This window comes from Daphnia pulex, chromosome 3 (assembly GCF_021134715.1).
Source record: "Daphnia pulex isolate KAP4 chromosome 3, ASM2113471v1".
Lineage (NCBI taxonomy): Eukaryota > Metazoa > Arthropoda > Branchiopoda > Diplostraca > Daphniidae > Daphnia > Daphnia pulex.
Window position 1 is genome coordinate 173,603 of NC_060019.1, and position 16,576 is coordinate 190,178.

Consider the following 16,576-nt stretch of genomic DNA (forward strand, 5'->3'; position numbering starts at 1 on the left):
GTATGTTCTATTTACAACTTTGGTCGGCCAGTTAAGAATTCATGATAACAAAAGAAATTCTGTTTCCAGGCCGATGATATGGAAGTGAAATCAAGTTCTGTTTTGGATTTAATTACGAGTTCCTTATTCATTCAGTGCCCTACAACTAGTGTTTGATGGCCAGTCACCCTGTATGGATGACTTTCAACTGTATAACATCTAAGGAAATCACGTGAGGATAGTATTTTTTTCTAAATGTGAGGTTTAATTTGTGGTATTGCTAAATTTTTTCTCTCGTAGGTTGTTTTCCTGATTGACCTGTTCATATCAGCTGTTCATGTTTGGTTTCTCTTAAGTTCGCCACCAACACAATCAGCTGGAAGATTGATTCTCATTCTGTGGTAGTATTTCTTGCAAATGTGATAACTACCACATACTTGGACTGATGATTTTGAGGATACCATGACAATCGTTTAAAATTGTATTGCTTGTAGCCTACAGTTCAACATTAACATGTAAGTTGTTATTGTCTCGTTTCAGAGAATCGTGGTGTTGGAGCCTGGCGTTGCTGCAGCGTGTCTACATTTGGCGGTTACTGGTTAATCCTCGACATTGCGTAAGTTGTGTGTGCACAAAGTTCTTTCAAGTTCACCAAGACTTTCAATTGTACATTTCAGATTTCACTAATAATAACAAAAACAATTCAATCCAGGAAATTTTCTTCCGGCGTCTTCAGCTCAACTCCTGTTACCTCCGAATTATGGCCACTGCTCCTGCTGTCGGATGATGTCTATGCGGAAATTGATCCAGACACAACACACCGCAGCTGCCTTTGTTCAGGTCAGTTCTTTAGCTTACCCACTAGTATAAACCATAGGAAATATTCTATTAACGCTGTACACACCAGCGATAGACTACTTAATTTCAGGACAAAACCATATTTAAAAATGCGATTTCGAAGTAGTTCTATTCCCCCTATGAATGAAAGCATTCATCTTGAAATTTTTGTTTTGGTTCCCATGACGCCTTTTTCTTTTAATCGATTAGCAATTCCCTCTCTTTGTCCATGTTTGTTGTTCTTTTCGAAATCCAGCGCGTTTTGCCCACTCTTGTTTAAATAATTGACGTCCACCTTTTCGTGATTGAGGAGTAGTACGTCAATTCCAAGATATCTTTAGCCAGGAATGTCGCCACATGGAGTAGAGTGTAGGCATTGTTGTTGCTGCGTATGATGGGGTCTGCTCCCTTTTTCAGCAAGTAATAGCGTAGTCATGTTTTTGGCACATGATGCATGATGGAGAGCGGTCGCGACATTTAGTTAAATCTTCGTTGAGTAAAAAATCGAAATAGCGCAGGTTCCATTATTTCGGGCCACCAAAATAGTTACGCACAAATGGGATCATTTTAATTCATTTTTCCATAATGATGCACAAATGTTTTCGAAACAAGATAAATGAAGGTTCCATTACGTGTGCGATGTATCTGCTTGTGTTGAATCAATGAGAAGGACTGATTTTGTCAATTTTATGACGAAGGGGCTTCCCTCCACCTGGGGAGGATAAGGTAGATCCTACCACATTGCACCACTTGAGATCTCATTTTTCATATCTTGTCCCATCAGCTAATTGCATCCTCTTTTGTCGTTAGCCACTTTTTGGGATTTGAAAATTGTTTGCTCGTTGTTTATTCAAACTTTGACGATGCGTCTTGTTTTTGTATGGTGCGATAAGCGATGGACTTGTCGATCACTGCATTAAAAACCCTTTCCCCTCGTTCTCTTATTTCGTTACAAGAAGAAAAACTTTTCTTGTCTACTTTCGTCAGTTTGTTTGAAAACGAGCTTCAGCTCGAGCCTACTTGGGTCCGCTTTTGCAGATATCTTGATTGTCTTGTTGATTCCGCCGGCGGGTAGTTTTTATCAGCTGCAATCGAGAGAAGCAGAGGGAGCTGCAATGGGTCGGACTTGGTTTCAAAGTTGAACGTTTACAGGAAATCATCCAATCAGAGCATAATGTGTAGACAACACTCCCGAATGACACGTTCGATCACGTACATCGTCCTTAACCCCCCTATTTTGGTTTAATTTTGGTTTTTATTGCAAATGTTAGCAGCTGTAGGCAAATAGAAATCATAGAAAAGAAAGAACTCGTCAGATCAGGTATGCAATCGTTGCTTGACAGAAAGTAAATTTGGATAACTTGTAATAGAGCCAGACAGAACTCAAATCCCAATTTGTGAAGCTGTAACTAAAGCATAGTTTATGTAACTAAATCTGAAATGTGATCGTAGAAGTAAGAAAGCGATTTACTTGAAAAGCCCAAACGGTCCTTGTCGCATTTTGAGAGTACTTTATTAACCCAGGGTACTTTAGTAATTAACTTTCCCGGCTTTTTAACTATAAGGCTCAATCATTGTGCTCGTGTCAGGATGATGAAGAAATATTCTAGTCAGATGGAACGGGAATAACCTTTTGAATGAAACTTATTTTTGCTATTTAGATGATTGCATTAATCCCGTCTTCTTAAATTCACCCTGATCATTGAAAATTGCGAATACGGCAGCCTCTTGTTTACGTATTCTCCTTTTTAACCATTTTCGCATAATATTCAACATAAATTCAGCTAAGAATCTGTTTTTTCTTTTTCCCCTTGGCCGAGTAAAATGAAAGACGAAACAAGTTGAAGATTTGAAGTTTAAAATGAAATTTTATTTGAATCGAAAAAGACAGAAAAACAAAATCAAAGGAAAAAACAAAAGAAACTGGACCAGCTTCTACCATCGAAATAGTCATCGCAAGACAACAACTTGCGATAGGCAAAACTGACGTCCAGCTTCAATTATTACATAACTTAAATTTAAGAAAAAAAATATAGAAAACTAGCGAGAACCGGACTTGAGTATTTCGAAAACTGTACGACAATTGGCTAGCGTACCCCAGATGGTGACGTATCTGTTTTCTAGCGAGGGGGGATTGATGCATACATAGTAGTCGGAGGACAATTTTCTCAACAAATATTTGTTGGAATAGTAGTTATTTCTCAAGTTCAAGTACGGACACTCCAATGTCACTGTCAATTTTTCGCAGACGTCGGAGCAAGCGGCCAGTCGACGTTCAGCATCTCCTCCGGTGATAAAAAGTTCGCCCTTAACAAAACTTAGCCCCACCCCATACTCCTCTTCTATCTTTTCGGCATTGCAACCATTTCGTCCAATAACTTTCCCGCAATCACTTTTCGATATCCCAAACACGACGATTTGATCGACGTCAACTTCTATGGTTGATTTAATGTCGGCCGGCATCTTTAATTGAAAAACGTTAAACGGAGATTTTTTTTTTTTAAGTTCTTTTATAGCTCTGTTGTTTGACTGGACCTCACGTTTGCAAAAAGAATGGTCAAACGGAGAATTTCCGTTTCAAGTTCAGAAATGGTTTTATTCTTTGACTCTTTATCAATGTTAGTCATTACACGTTTTTTATTTTTTAGTTCCCTTTTCGTAGTTGCTAACTCGTCGTGTACCTTCTGTAACATTTGCAGGTTGGAATGGGAGTCTGTCAGTTGTGATTGAACTAGGCTCAACTCATTCGCCAAACGTTCTTTTTCCAATAAAATCTGGTTTTTCTCAATTGCACTAGATGCAATTTTCGGACGATTCTTTAGATGACTTCTTCTTTAGAATCTTCTTCGTATTTGATTTATATATGATATCATTTTTGTCTTACTTTTGCACATTTTGGGTTTCTTTCGGTTTCAAACTCAATCGACACTTTTTCATCTGAAAAATTCCACGAAATTCCACCACTTGATATCCCTTCGCGGCGAGCTGATAAGCTTGCTTTGCTATCTTATTCAAAATAAATTACTACCTTGCGATAATTACATAACTCTTAATTTGCATCGACAAAAGTTAAACTTCGACAGTGCCAGCGTAGCAATTGTTTTTTTTTCATCTAAATAAATCTTCTTTCATCGAAATCATTTAAATCTTATGTATTTTAACCCGCGCGTGATTCTTGATCAAGACTTTTTTTTTTTTCTTACGAAAACCTGTGATCAGCAGAGCCATGTTTCTCTATGGGTTAAACCAGTTATTAGAAAAATGATTTCGAGCGTAAAATTAGAGCTATAGAATTTATGATGCTAAGTTTCATTTAAATAATTTCGAAATAACAAATGAAATGAACAGTTTGAAATTTATTTTATTGAATTCGATCGTCATGCATTTTAATCCAGACAATAATATTTTTTGATGACAAATGGATAGTAGCTGTCCCGTCCCGAACGTTTAGTATCGGGCGGTGACCGAGGCTCCGTAACTGGGGGGATTTTCATATTCCGGCGGCAGATCCGGGTATGTCGTCTGACATACATTTTCCGTTTCTCGAGTTGTTGCTGTCGTCGCAGGACGACGCCGACGACGGTCCAATTGTCGCCTCAACTGTGAATCGTTTTCGGTCCAACGGAGAATTTCTCGTTTCTTTTCTTCGAGTTCCCTTTTCGTAGTTGCTATCTCGTCGTGTACCTTCTGGAATATTTGGTTGGATTGGGAGTCTCTCAGTTGTGATTGAACTAGACTCAACTTATTCGCCAAACGTTCTTTATCCAATACAATCAGGTTTTTCTCAATCGCATTGGATGCAATAATTTTATCCCTGTCTTCGATTTTTCGCCTTAACCGCGAATCGTCTTTTTTCAAGCGGAGATTTTTCTCCGTAATGTCAGTCATTAAACGTTTGTTATTTTCGAGTTCGATTTTGGTGATTGACAACTCGTCGCGTTGGTTCTGAAACATTTGACGGTTGGAGCTGAACGTCAGTTGGGATTGAAGCAGACTCAACTCATTTGCATAACTTTCTTTATCGAACACAATCAGTCTGATAGTTCTATCCTTGTCTTCAATTGTTTGCCTAAGTCGCGAATTTTCATTTGTCAAGCGGAGATTATTCTCTGTCATGTCAGTCATTTCACTTTTCTTTTCTTCGAGTTCGCTTTTGGTAGTAGCTGACTCGATGCGGAATTGTTTCACTTTGGAATGGGAGTCTTTCAGTTGGGATTGGACTAGACTCAACTCATTCTCCAAACGTTCTTTTTCCAATTCAAGGTTTTTCTCAATCGCACTGGATGCCATAATTCTATCTCTTTCTTCGATAATAATTCTATCCCTGTCTTCGATAATTCTATCCTTGGCTTCAATTTGTCGCCTTAGTCGCGAATCGTCATTTGTCAAGCGGAGATTTATCTCTTTTATGTCAGTCATTTCACGTTTGTTATTTTCGAGTTCGCTTTTGGTAGCTGCCAACTCGTTGTGTACGTTCTGAAACATTTGCAGCTTTGATGAGGAGTCTGTCAGTTGGGATTGAAGCAGACTCAACTCATTCTCCAAACGTTCTTTTTCCAATTCAAGGTTTTTCTCAATCGCACTGGATGCCATAATTCTATCTCTTTCTTCGATAATAATTCTATCCCTGTCTTCGATAATTCTATCCTTGGCTTCAATTTGTCGCCTTAGTCGCGAATCGTCATTTGTCAAGCGGAGATTTATCTCTTTTATGTCAGTCATTTCACGTTTGTTATTTTCGAGTTCGCTTTTGGTAGCTGCCAACTCGTTGTGTACGTTCTGAAACATTTGCAGCTTTGATGAGGAGTCTGTCAGTTGGGATTGAAGCAGACTCAACTTATTCGCCAAACGTTCTTTATCCAATACAATCAGGTTTTTCTCAATCGCATTGGATGCAATAATTTTATCCCTGTCTTCGATTTTTCGCCTTAACCGCGAATCGTCTTTTTTCAAGCGGAGATTTTTCTCCGTAATGTCAGTCATTAAACGTTTGTTATTTTCGAGTTCGATTTTGGTGATTGCCAATTCGTCGCGTTGGTTCTGAAACATTTGACGGTTGGAGCTGAACGTCAGTTGGGATTGAAGCAGACTCAACTCATTTTCATAACTTTCTTTATCGAACACAATCAGTGTGATCATTCTATCCTTGTCTTCAATTGTTTGCCTAAGTCGCGAATTTTCATTTGTCAAGCGGAGATTATTCTCTGTCATGTCAGTCATTTCACTTTTCTTTTCTTCGAGTTCGCTTTTGGTAGTAGCTGACTCGATGCGGAATTGTTTCACTTTGGAATGGGAGTCTGTCAGTTGGGATTGGACTAGACTCAACTCATTCGCCAAACGTTCTTTTTCCAATACAATCAGGTTTTTCTCAATCGCATTGGATGCCATTATTCTATCTCTGTCTTCGATAATAATTCTATCCATGTCTTCGATTGTTCGCCTTAGTCGCGAATCGTCATTTGTCAAGCGGAGATTTATCTCTTTTATGTCAGTCATTTCACGTTTGTTATTTTCGAGTTCTCTTTTGGTAGCTGCCAACTCGTCGTGTACGTTCTGAAACATTTGCAGCTTTGATGAGGAGTCTGTCAGTTGGGATTGAACAAGACTCAACTCATTCGCTATGCGTTCTTTTTCCAATTCAATCAGGTTCTTTTCGTCTGCCATCAAACGAAGAAAACTTTGGTTGTTCAAGTCTTCTCCGCTGGCAGTCGAAAATCCATCGTTAATATCAGCTCGGGGAAGTGCATGCTGTTTGGTGCATGCAACGTCAGGTTTAATCTTATTCCGCTTATTCAGGTTAACAGCCGAACGCCGAGTTTGTTTTTCGGTCGATCTGCAGAGTATATTCATGATCCAGATAATCAAGACAAATAGGACAGCCAATATAGTGACTACCAACATGTCGTTCATTTTCAGCACTTTTTGATTGTTTGTTTGTTTGCTAGTGAAAACTGCGATGTTGACTATAGCTGTTGGGGTTGCCTATATAGACTTGCCAGGGTAATCCCGTTTCGCACTGTCCATTACTTCTAGTTTAATTAGATTTCTAATTATGTTTATGGTATTTAACTTTTTATATTGATTTGTAATCATACTTTAAGGTCTAACGCACATTGTTCAATTAGTTTTGAATTAATTGCAATTTATTTTATACTTTTAATTGCATTTTGAATTTTGAAATAAAGGTTTTCTCCTTTTCGGAATTCCGGTTGAGATTCAAATGTTGCCGGTCTGGACATGTCTGGAAAACGACAGGACGCCCCTAGCGGTAAGTTCTCAAACTAAGAGTTTGCGAATTCATTGAAAAGTGTTACGGTGTTACAGTGCACTAGAAATCTGCTATTGGCGTTGAATTAGAATTTTGTTGCTTTTGTGGTATTGTCATTAGTGAATCATCACCACCAACAGATGCACTTTGACGTGCTTGAAGAAAATCAAGACTACCAATTTCATGTTCAAAATTTGGTAATTACCCTTTTAATGTTATACTAGCTGGTAGCTGCTGCTAAAAGGATTTTAGAATACTTTTACTACCTTTTAGATCGTGTGTGTATCTCCCTGAAAGGATTTGGTGCTCAGTTGTACTGGATCTAAAAAATGGCAGGTGACATTCATTTTAATTTTCTTCATCATATCTAGTTAAAGTAAATTTTTATTATACCCCTTTTCTCCATCTAGTATGCTTGATAATTGATAACAAACATAAATCCTAGTACCCTAATAACCCTACAGCCTACATGGCGAAATGAGGTGGAGGCAGTGAAAGAAAGCTCATTTCAAGATGGCTGCTTTCAAAAACCCCTTTCTCTTCAATTCCTTTTTTCTTCGTTTCATGAAGGAGATTTTCAGTACCCCAAACTCATAGTTCGATTGCAAAGTGTCGGATACATGTAAAGTATTTCTCTAGTTGGTTTATCTGTTTCTGACAGTGACTGGCAGCCAAGGACTCTATAAATCACGAGAACAAGAAATGGTGTTTGCTGGAGGAATATTACCCAGGTGTAATCTGACATTTGGCTGTTACTTTTTGAGGCTGTGAATTGTGATGTCAACGCTTGTTGTTATTCAACTTGGTAAGTCACTTAATATCATTAATTTCTTGTTTTAATTTTAAATTTTTTCTGCTCTTTCATTGCCTTGGAGTTGGCCGAGAGAAGTGACAGCCTGTCACGTCGCCAAATGTTCGATTGGCTCAATGGACAAAGTGCTGGACATTTTTTGGGATAATACCTTTGGAGGCTAAAGGTTATCCAGGTAACATTTTTTTTTTTTTTTTTTTTCAAATTTCAGTTAAATTCTTTCGTTGATTTGATGCAGTTATTTTTTCCAGGTTGGGTGGCCATACTGATTTGGAGGCTGACTTTCTCTGTGCAACAAAGGTAAGAGTGTACCACCTTAGTTTGACCAGTTCAACTCTAGACTTCCAGGCAAGCATTAGGCCTATTTATTTAATTTTGAAAATTTCATGTCAGTTTATTTCAGTGTTATATGTGTAGTCAAGCCTACTGAAGTGCATTTCGAGTGCCTGTTTGCTACCTGCTATTCAGTTGTGTTAGGTATTTCAAATCTACTTCTTGTTGTAATATTTGCCAGTTTCCAGTAAGTGTTTCAGTCATTTTTTTATAACACAAGGTGTGTCTCATAGTCATAACACAGGGAGCATGTAAACTTTTTCTTAGTCACTATTTGTAATTAAAACATTTCACATTGTATTGGTAACTGACTAATCTTAAGTTATATTTATTGGTAATGGTTATGTAAAGAGTTGTTCCTTATATTTCATTGATCAATTAGTTTCATCGACGATGCGACCTCTGGCTGGGATCTGGATGGAGAAAATGTTGGACCATTTCTCGCAACTCTTTGCCGATGCGTGGATCGAAGGATGGCACGAGATACATACACCAGGTAGGAAACCAAATCAAAATCCATTTATTTTTGCGGACCATGAGCTGTACCATGTCTAGGTGAATTTATTATCTCATCTAATTCTTTCGAGAGTGACTAGATGACTCAATTCGATAAGAGTTACGTAATAGAGAAGTGTATTTCAGTCGTGGCTTTATTAGAAGATGTATTCGATACTCCCATTTTTGAGTCGATTTGCACGTAAAGAGGGCAATGAAATTACAACTCGCAAGTCAAATTTCTCAATGAATTAGCTTGGGCTTTTCTCATGATCAGTGCGAGATGGCGTTGGCCGTCTACCTGGCCCTTTACGAGTCGGTGTCGCTATTTCCTTTAGATTTTGGTTTGATCTTGGTCAATACTTTATCGGACCTTATCTTATCTTCCATTTTTGCCAATTTCCGAGCGGCTTCTTCCTTTTCTTCTTCTCGTTTAGACTTTTCACTTGATCCTGTAGGTGCTCGATTGTGTAGGTCTGGTGATTCAGGGATACTCGTAGTTCTTCCATTTCCGACTGACTGGATTGAAGAAGAAGATCGGCTTCTTCCAATTGTCGCCTCAACTGTGAATCGTTTTCTACCAAACGGATTTTTTCCGTTTCAAGTTCAGAAATGGTTCTATTCCTTGACTCTAGCTCAATTGTAGCCGTGGCCAAATCATCGTCTGCTTTTTCTTTTAGTTCTTCCAATTCCCTCCGACCGGCTAAGATAATTTTATCCCTGGCCTCAATTTTTCGCCTAAGTCGCGAATCATCATTTGTCAAGCGGATATTTTTCACTGTCATGTCAGTCGATACATTTTTCTGTTTTTCGAGTTCGCTTTTGGTAGTTGCTAACTCGATGTGAAATTGTCGCACTTTGGAATGGGAGTCTGTCAGTTGTGATTGAACTAGACTCAACTCATTCGCCAAACGTTCTTTATCCAACACAAGGTTCTTCTCAATCGCTCGACTGGATGCGATAATTTTATCTCTGTCTTCGATTTTTCGCCTTAGACGCGAATCGTCATTAGTCAAGCGGAGATTTTTCATTTTCTCTGTCATGTCAATGTCAGTCATTAAACGTTTCTTTTCTTCGAGTTCGAGACTCAACTCATTCACCAAACGTTCTCTATCCAATACAAGGTTTTTCTCAATCTCACTGGATGTGAGATGTGAGATAATTCTATCTCTGTCTTCAACTTTTCGCCTTAGTCGCGAATTTGCATCTGTCAAGCGGAGATTTTTCACTGTCATGTTAGTAATTAGATTTTTCTGTTTTTCGAGTTTGCTTTTGGAAGTTACTGATGACTCGATGCGGAATTGTTTCACTTTGGAATGGGAGTCTGTCAGTTGTGATTGAACTAGACTCAACTCCTTCGCTAAGCGTTGGTTTTCCAACACAATCAGATTCTTTTCGTCTGCCATCAAACGATGAAAACTTTGGTTGTTCAAGACTCCGCTGGCAGTCGAAAAATTTTGGTCAATTACAGGTTTGGTTGCGTAATTAACGTCAGATTCAATATTATTCAGGTTAACAGCCGAAAGCCGAGTTTGTTTTTCGGTCGATCTGATGAGTAAATTCATGATCCAGGTCAAAACAAATAGGAAAACCACTAGAGTGACCACTAGAGTGACCCCTAGAGTGACTACCAACATGTCGTTCATTTTCACCACTGTTTGTTTGTTTGTTTGCTAGTGAAAATTGCTGTGTCTGTCTATGTCTTTTGTCTCTGTGTCTGTCTATTGCCGTTTGGGTTGCGGGGTTGCCTATATAGACTTGCCACGGTAATCCCGTTTCGCACTGTCCATTACTTCTGGTTTAATCAGATTTCTAATTATGTTTATGTTATTTAACTTTTTGTATTGATTTTTTATCTTACTTTAAGGTGTAACGAACATTGTTCATTTAGTTTTGAATTAATTGCAGTTAATTTTAATATTTTAATTGCAATTTGAAATAAAGGTTTTCGGAATTCCGGTGGGGATTCGATTTTCCCGGTCTGGACATGTCTGGAAAACGACAGGACGCCCATAGCGGTAAGTTCTCAAACTAAGAGTTTGCGAATTCATTGAAACGTGTTACGGTGTTACAGTGTACTAGAAATCTGCTGTTGGCGTTGAATTAGAATTTTGTTGCTTTTGTGGTATTGCCATTAGTGAATCATCACCACCAATCAATGCAATTTGAGCTTTGACGTGCTTTGAGCTTTGACGACTACCAATTTCATTTTCAAAATCTGGTTATTACCCTTTTAATGTTATACAGCTGCTGCTGCTGCTAAAGGGATTTTAGAATACTTTTACTACCTTATTTAGATCATGTGTGTATCTCCCTGAAAGGATTTTGTGCTCAGTTGTATTGGATATCAAAAATGGCAGGTGACTGCATTCATTTTACTTTTCTTCATCATACCTAGTTAAAGTAAATAGTTATACCCCTTTTCTCCATCTAGTATGCTTGATAATTGATAACAAACATAAACCCTAGTACCCTACAGCTACTGCCTACATGGTGAAATGAGGTGGAGGCAGGGAGAGAAAGAAAGCTCATTGGCTGCGATGGCTGCTTTCAAAAATCCCTTTCTCTTCAATTCCTTTTTTCTTCGTTTCATGAAAGAGATTTTCAGTACCCCAATCCCCAACCTCATTGTTCGATTGCAAAGTGTCGGATACATGTAAAATATTTCTCGAGTTTGGTTTCTCGAGTTGGTTTATCTGTTTCTGTCAGTGACTGGCAGCCAGCAAGGACTCTATATAAATCACGAGAACAAGAAAAGGTGTTTGCTGGAGGAATATTACCCAGGTCTAATCTGACTTTTGGTTTTTACTTTTTGAGGCTGTGAATTTTGATTCAACTTTATCTTCTTGTTATTCAACTGCGGTAACTCAATTAATATCATTAATTTCTTGCTTTCATTAATTTTTTCTGCTCTTTCATTGCCTTGGAGTTGGCCGAGAGAATAAGTGACAGCCTGTCACGTCGCCATATGTTCGATTAGCTCAACGGACAAGGTGGGACGACCAATTTGGGACCTTTGGAGGCAAAAGGTTTCCAAGTAACATTTTATTTATTTTTTTTTTCAAATTTCAGTTAAATTCTTTCGTTGATTTGATGCAGTTATTTTTTCCAGGGTGGCCATACTGATTTGGAGGCTGACTTTCTCTGTGCAACAAAGGTAAGAGTGTAAGACACTGCTGCATCTCACCTTAGTCCGACCAGTTCAACTCTAGACTTCCAGGCAAGCATTAGGCCTATTTATTTAATTTGGAAAATTTCGTGTCAGTTTATTTCAGTGTTATATTTCAATATTTGTAGTCAAAAGGATAGGTCGAGCCCAATGAAGTGCATTTCGAGTGCCTGTTCGCTACCTACTATTCGGTTGTGTTAGGTATTTCAAATCTACTTCTTGTTGTAATATTATAACACATTGTGTGTCTCATAACACAGGGAGTATGTAAACTTATTCTTAGTCACTATTTGTAATTGAAATGTTTCACATTGTATTGGTAACTGACTAATCTTAAGTTATAGTTATTGGTAATGGTTATGTAACGAGTTTTCCCTTATATTTCGTTGATCAATTAGTTTCATCGACGATGCGACCTCTGGCTGGGATCTGGATGCAGAAAATGTTGGACCATTTCTCGCAACTCTTTGCCGATGCGTGGATCGAAGGATGGCACGAGATGTATACACCAGGTAGGACCCCAAATCAAAATACATTTATTATTGCGGACCATAAGCTGTACCATGTCGAGGTGAATTAAGTTTACTATCTCGTCTAATTCTTTCGAGAGTGTCATGAAAAGATGATTAAATTCGATAAGAGTGTAATAGAGAAGTGTATTTCAATTGTGGCATTAGAAGATATGTTCGATGCTCCCATTTTTTAGTCGATTTGCATGTATAAAGAGTGCAATGAAATCAAAACTCGCAAGTCAAATCTCTCCATTTATTTGCTTGGGCTTTTCCCATGATCAGTGCGAGATGGCGTTGGCTGTCTACCTGGCCATTTTTCATACGAGTCGGTTTTGCTATTTCCTATAGATTTTAGCCGATTTTGGCTTGCTCTTGGGCAATACTTTGTCGGATACCCACTACTTGTTAATGTTCGAGTCACCATAGTTTTGTCGATTGAAGATGAAGGGGAAAATATTTCTTTGTAACAGATTTTTGCATACATCTGACCGACGTAACTATACTGGGCTTTTAGTTTTGTATTTGATTTTAGGGGTTCATGTTTTGTTGACGAGATTCGCTATGGCTCACGGGGAGACTATTGAGATGGAGGATTCCACCTTTATTTCGTCCAAGGTTTTCACTCCGACAAAGTGAAGTGAACTCCTTAAACCTTACTTTTCTTCTTGATTCCGCTTAACACTTATATTCGCTACTATATTTTTTTTCTAGTTGCGATTATTATTTTTGGTCGTCGTTTTCTTGTTGACGTAATTCTCTTGATCTCGTCGGGCATTTCCCCTCTCTCCTCGGTGCAGTGTAGTGTCCCGCCAGACATCGTGAAACACGCAACGTACACACCTGAATGACGACGCTATTTCTCTGTGTTTACGCCGTGACTGAGACATGCAATCGGCTGTATATATTTTTTTGTTGGCAGCAGCAGCGCTAGGACCAGTCTATATCATTCGTTTGTCTGTCGGCTCTTGAAACTGTGCACCCATTTCGGCAGCTTTTCTAAACAATTTCCGATTTTCTTTAGCAGATAGGGGCTACCGAATTAAGTCAAATTAACAGCTCGCGCGTATGTTTGGTTTGCGCTTTATTCTGAAATGTCAATCTCTTGCATCTCATTATTTCTTTGGATTAATTAATGAAACAATTAAAACGGTATTTGCGATAGTGCTAGCCTGAATTGATTTCGCCGATCATGAAATTCTCGTAGTAAACATCGATATGATTTCAAGTGCGGCACCGAGCCGAAAAAGTCTTGGAATTGAGTTTATAGTGTATGTCTGTATAGTTTTTGTTTGACAACAAAAGTAGGCCTATAGTCTGAATTAATAACTGTTTTTATAGTTATGCGAAAACAAAGTAACCAATTAAAGGTGCGGAAAAGGTGTTTGAAAAAGTCCTTGAATGCATTTTGTTGGGCAGTGAGACGAATCTCGTTAGGATTTCAGCTAGGAGGTCTTCGTGGTGTTTTTTTTTTTGTTGCCATATTTAGGGCAACGCCTCGATTTCAAGATTTTTTAGAAACCAACCAGTTGATTCTGGTTTCCTTTCTGTCCTTTCTCGGCTCCATTTGAAATGAAGTACTGTATAGCGGGGGGAGGAGAAAGTTGTTCATGCTATTGTCGTTCATCAACAATGTTGGTGATTTCTGTCACGACATCGGCTGATGAAATCCTCATTTCAGGATCCTTCTCCAACATTCTCATGATAATCGCGTGCATGGGATGGTCCCTTTTTCCTGCAAGGATGAACATGAAATTCAATTTGCTATTCAAATGATGTTCTTAAAATGGGTAGGCCTACATATACCTTTCAGATTTTCTGGTTTTGAATCGAGAATGTATTGCATTATGTTTTCTTCTGGATAAGGATGACGTCCTCCTAAAATGTAATAACCAAAGACGAGTCCTTGGGAAAAGACGTCGCTTTTGACGGTTCCTGGTGCTGTCTCATTTCCGTCTTTTTGTATCTGCACTAATTCGGGGGCGTTCCAGTCAGGGGTCCCTACCTCTGATACGTCAATGATGGTGTAACATCCGTTTTCGTCGACTGGTACGCATTGTTCGAAATCGGCCCATTTCATTAAGACTTTTTCTCCAGTGGAATCCACCCAGATGAGGACGTTTTCCGGTTTGAGATCTCGATGAATCAATCCCTTTTCGTGAATATATGCCAATCCCTTGGCCAACTGGAGGCAAACTTTTTCTTCTGGGGGCATTTTCTCGCGATAGTTTTTCTGGGCCTCTTCGCCGTGATGGAATAATTGATCCATCGATGTGTGGCAAAATTCCAGCGCATAATGCCTAATTTAGCAACAATATGAAAATATGATGTCTTTATTTACACTTCATTGAATATTACAAACATTTACTTGAAAACACTGTCGCAGTAAACGTGAAAGAGTTTAACGACGTTTGGATGGTTAAGTTTTTTCAGAGCCACTTCTTCGTTGTTGTTTTTAATGTTACATAATTGAATCCGCTTGACAGCAACTGTCCAAGTGGCTGTGAAAACGTTTCCGCTGTTCCCTCCTCCTAATTTTTGGTTTGTGTCTAGTACCGGTAGGATTGATATCGGCGGCGGAGGAGCACTTTGGTGTTAAAAAAATTGTTTTTTAATTGATTTTTACATCGTTCAAATTGATGTAAAGATATTTGGCTTTTGCCTTCGTGCTTCATTTAAGTTGAGCTGCTGAACGGCATCTGATATCGTTTCTTCTTGTGACGCCATGATGTTTTAGATTGAAGACAGAGGATTTAATGGGAACAAGTTCCTACGTGTGAATCTTTCTGTTACATTTGTTGAATCATTTCTTTTACGTGTAGGATTACCTGCCTTACTTGAGACGTTGTTCTCGAAGCTTTGCAAATGAGTCGCAGTCGAAATTTCAGAATTGGAGCGTTTAGTTTTTGCAATCAAATTTGGTTTTCCCTGTTGGATTACCTTTTCTTTACTTGTCTAGGCTATTCTTGAATGACTTTTTCAATTTGTACTTTACCTTTAAAGGGTCGACATCTTTCGGCAATTAACGTGGTTTCCGTGAACGCTGAGAGAGCAAAGCTGACGCTATTGTTGTCACGAAGATGTTGTTCGCCAACTGAATGTTGAAAGGGGACGTATTGCAGCTCGTCTTTCTTTCTGCAAATGTCCAGCAGCACGTCCCCTTAAAGAAAGCACTCGTCCCACTCCCGAAATAACCAAGTGGAAAGTTTTACGATTTTTTGCGGTTATATGCGGCAGGAGATGGAAGTCTGGGAGCGACGAAAGCGAGTTTATAGCGTCTGACCGAATAAGGCAACTTTCGGAGCTATACCAACACACAGGGAAATAAATGCAAAGAAACTGTGCCCGATATCCTATTCACCGACATTTCCTTTAGGGCAGTCCTCAAATGCAATACGTTTGGCAGAAATGCGAGTGTCTTTTAAGGGTTTCCAGTTGAAGCCCTCCAGGTTTATCCTCTCCGTATATTGTAATAAACCAGGGACATTGGCAAAAGGGCAGGTGCAACAGTCGGGACTGAACTTGGGATTCACGCTCACAGCTGTCTAGACTAAACTGCTCGACTCGCCAACTGATGGAGTGGCTGAAACTAAAAATAAATGAAATAATAAAAACGGGATCGACCGAATGAAGCAAGCGGATGATGGCGGTTGACCATCCGGCTGCGTTAACTCCCCTTCTGTTTCCGCCATGCAAGAGCGATTGTCTCCAAGCCCTGCTCTACATCCTGAATATTCATTTTGATCTTGGATCTTTGCTATTTCATAGCAATTCTAGTGCAGCAGTTTACCACAATATAAAAGCCTTCAACATTTTGTTTGAGAGTCTCAAGTGTTTTCAATAGGGGACTCTTGAGCAAGCGCAGATGAAGATAGATTTCTTGACGTGTACGGAAAATGTGAGAGCAACGAAACGGAGTAGCTCGCAATTTGAAATTACGTAAGTTGATGCTATTTTTATTCATTCATTATAGTTGGTGAAATAACCAGGGTGTATTGGGATGAGCTAACGGGAATTTTGTAAATCGTCTCCACTTTTGTCCCCGAGCTTATATTCAAAACGGCAACATGAGAAAAAGTGTTGGCACGTCTAGACAAAATCCGCTGTATCGTGGCCATAAACGTGTTCCCATTTTACGTCGTCACCAAAAGAAAAAAAAACCATTCTTACTCGTC

General features: G+C 38.9%; 3 protein-coding genes and 1 long non-coding RNA gene across 9 annotated transcripts; 1 reads left to right on the forward strand and 3 right to left on the reverse strand.

Moving 5' to 3' along the window:
• Window positions 1-4,263: 4,263 nt before the first annotated feature.
• On the reverse strand, window positions 4,264-6,726 carry LOC124189803 (myosin-11-like). Its single transcript, XM_046582274.1, has one exon. The coding sequence runs from the start codon at window positions 6,724-6,726 to the stop codon at window positions 4,264-4,266; it is 2,463 nt and encodes an 820-aa protein (XP_046438230.1).
• A 278-nt stretch (window positions 6,727-7,004) lies between these two features.
• LOC124190686 lies at window positions 7,005-13,436 on the forward strand. The gene is made up of 10 exons (XR_006873030.1): window positions 7,005-7,084; window positions 7,205-7,281; window positions 7,358-7,420; window positions 7,746-7,889; window positions 7,960-8,070; window positions 8,147-8,195; window positions 8,611-8,724; window positions 10,668-11,760; window positions 11,836-12,093; window positions 12,291-13,436. It is a non-coding gene; the product is annotated as an uncharacterized LOC124190686 (long non-coding RNA).
• Window positions 8,988-10,488, reverse strand: LOC124190680 (myosin heavy chain, striated muscle-like). The gene has a single exon (XM_046583504.1). It carries the CDS (start codon window positions 10,367-10,369, stop codon window positions 9,098-9,100), a length of 1,272 nt encoding a protein of 423 aa, XP_046439460.1. The 5' UTR covers window positions 10,370-10,488; the 3' UTR covers window positions 8,988-9,097.
• A 32-nt stretch (window positions 13,437-13,468) lies between the features above and the next one.
• LOC124190682 (calcium-dependent protein kinase 5-like) lies at window positions 13,469-16,045 on the reverse strand. Of its 6 annotated transcripts, none has more exons than XM_046583511.1 (5): window positions 15,397-16,045; window positions 15,239-15,329; window positions 15,064-15,171; window positions 14,770-14,988; window positions 13,469-14,701 (listed from the first exon to the last, which is right to left on the reverse strand). In XM_046583511.1, exons 3-5 carry the CDS (start codon window positions 15,126-15,128, stop codon window positions 14,170-14,172), a joined length of 816 nt encoding a protein of 271 aa, XP_046439467.1. In that variant the 5' UTR covers window positions 15,129-15,171; window positions 15,239-15,329; window positions 15,397-16,045; the 3' UTR covers window positions 13,469-14,169. The 6 variants fall into 6 exon arrangements, with proteins under 6 accessions (XP_046439467.1, XP_046439466.1, XP_046439462.1 ...); XM_046583510.1 differs by having other exon boundaries at window positions 15,239-15,341; window positions 15,397-16,042; XM_046583506.1 differs by having other exon boundaries at window positions 15,230-15,329; window positions 15,397-16,040.
• Between the last annotated feature and the right edge of the window lie 531 nt (window positions 16,046-16,576).

Bases quoted from the DNA above. Each gene is read 5' to 3' on its own strand.
- LOC124189803 (XM_046582274.1), bottom strand. From the start codon at position 6,726: ATGAACGACATGTTGGTAGTCACTATATTGGCTGTCCTATTTGTCTTG.
- LOC124190680 (XM_046583504.1), bottom strand. From the start codon at position 10,369: ATGAACGACATGTTGGTAGTCACTCTAGGGGTCACTCTAGTGGTCACT.
- LOC124190682 (XM_046583511.1), bottom strand. From the start codon at position 15,128: ATGGCGTCACAAGAAGAAACGATATCAGATGCCGTTCAGCAGCTCAAC. The intron at 14,989-15,063 runs GCAAAAGCCAAA...TTAACACCAAAG, and splicing joins AACTTAAATGAAGCACGAAG to TGCTCCTCCGCCGCCGATAT. The intron at 14,702-14,769 runs GTAAATGTTTGT...TTGCTAAATTAG, and splicing joins TACTGCGACAGTGTTTTCAA to GCATTATGCGCTGGAATTTT.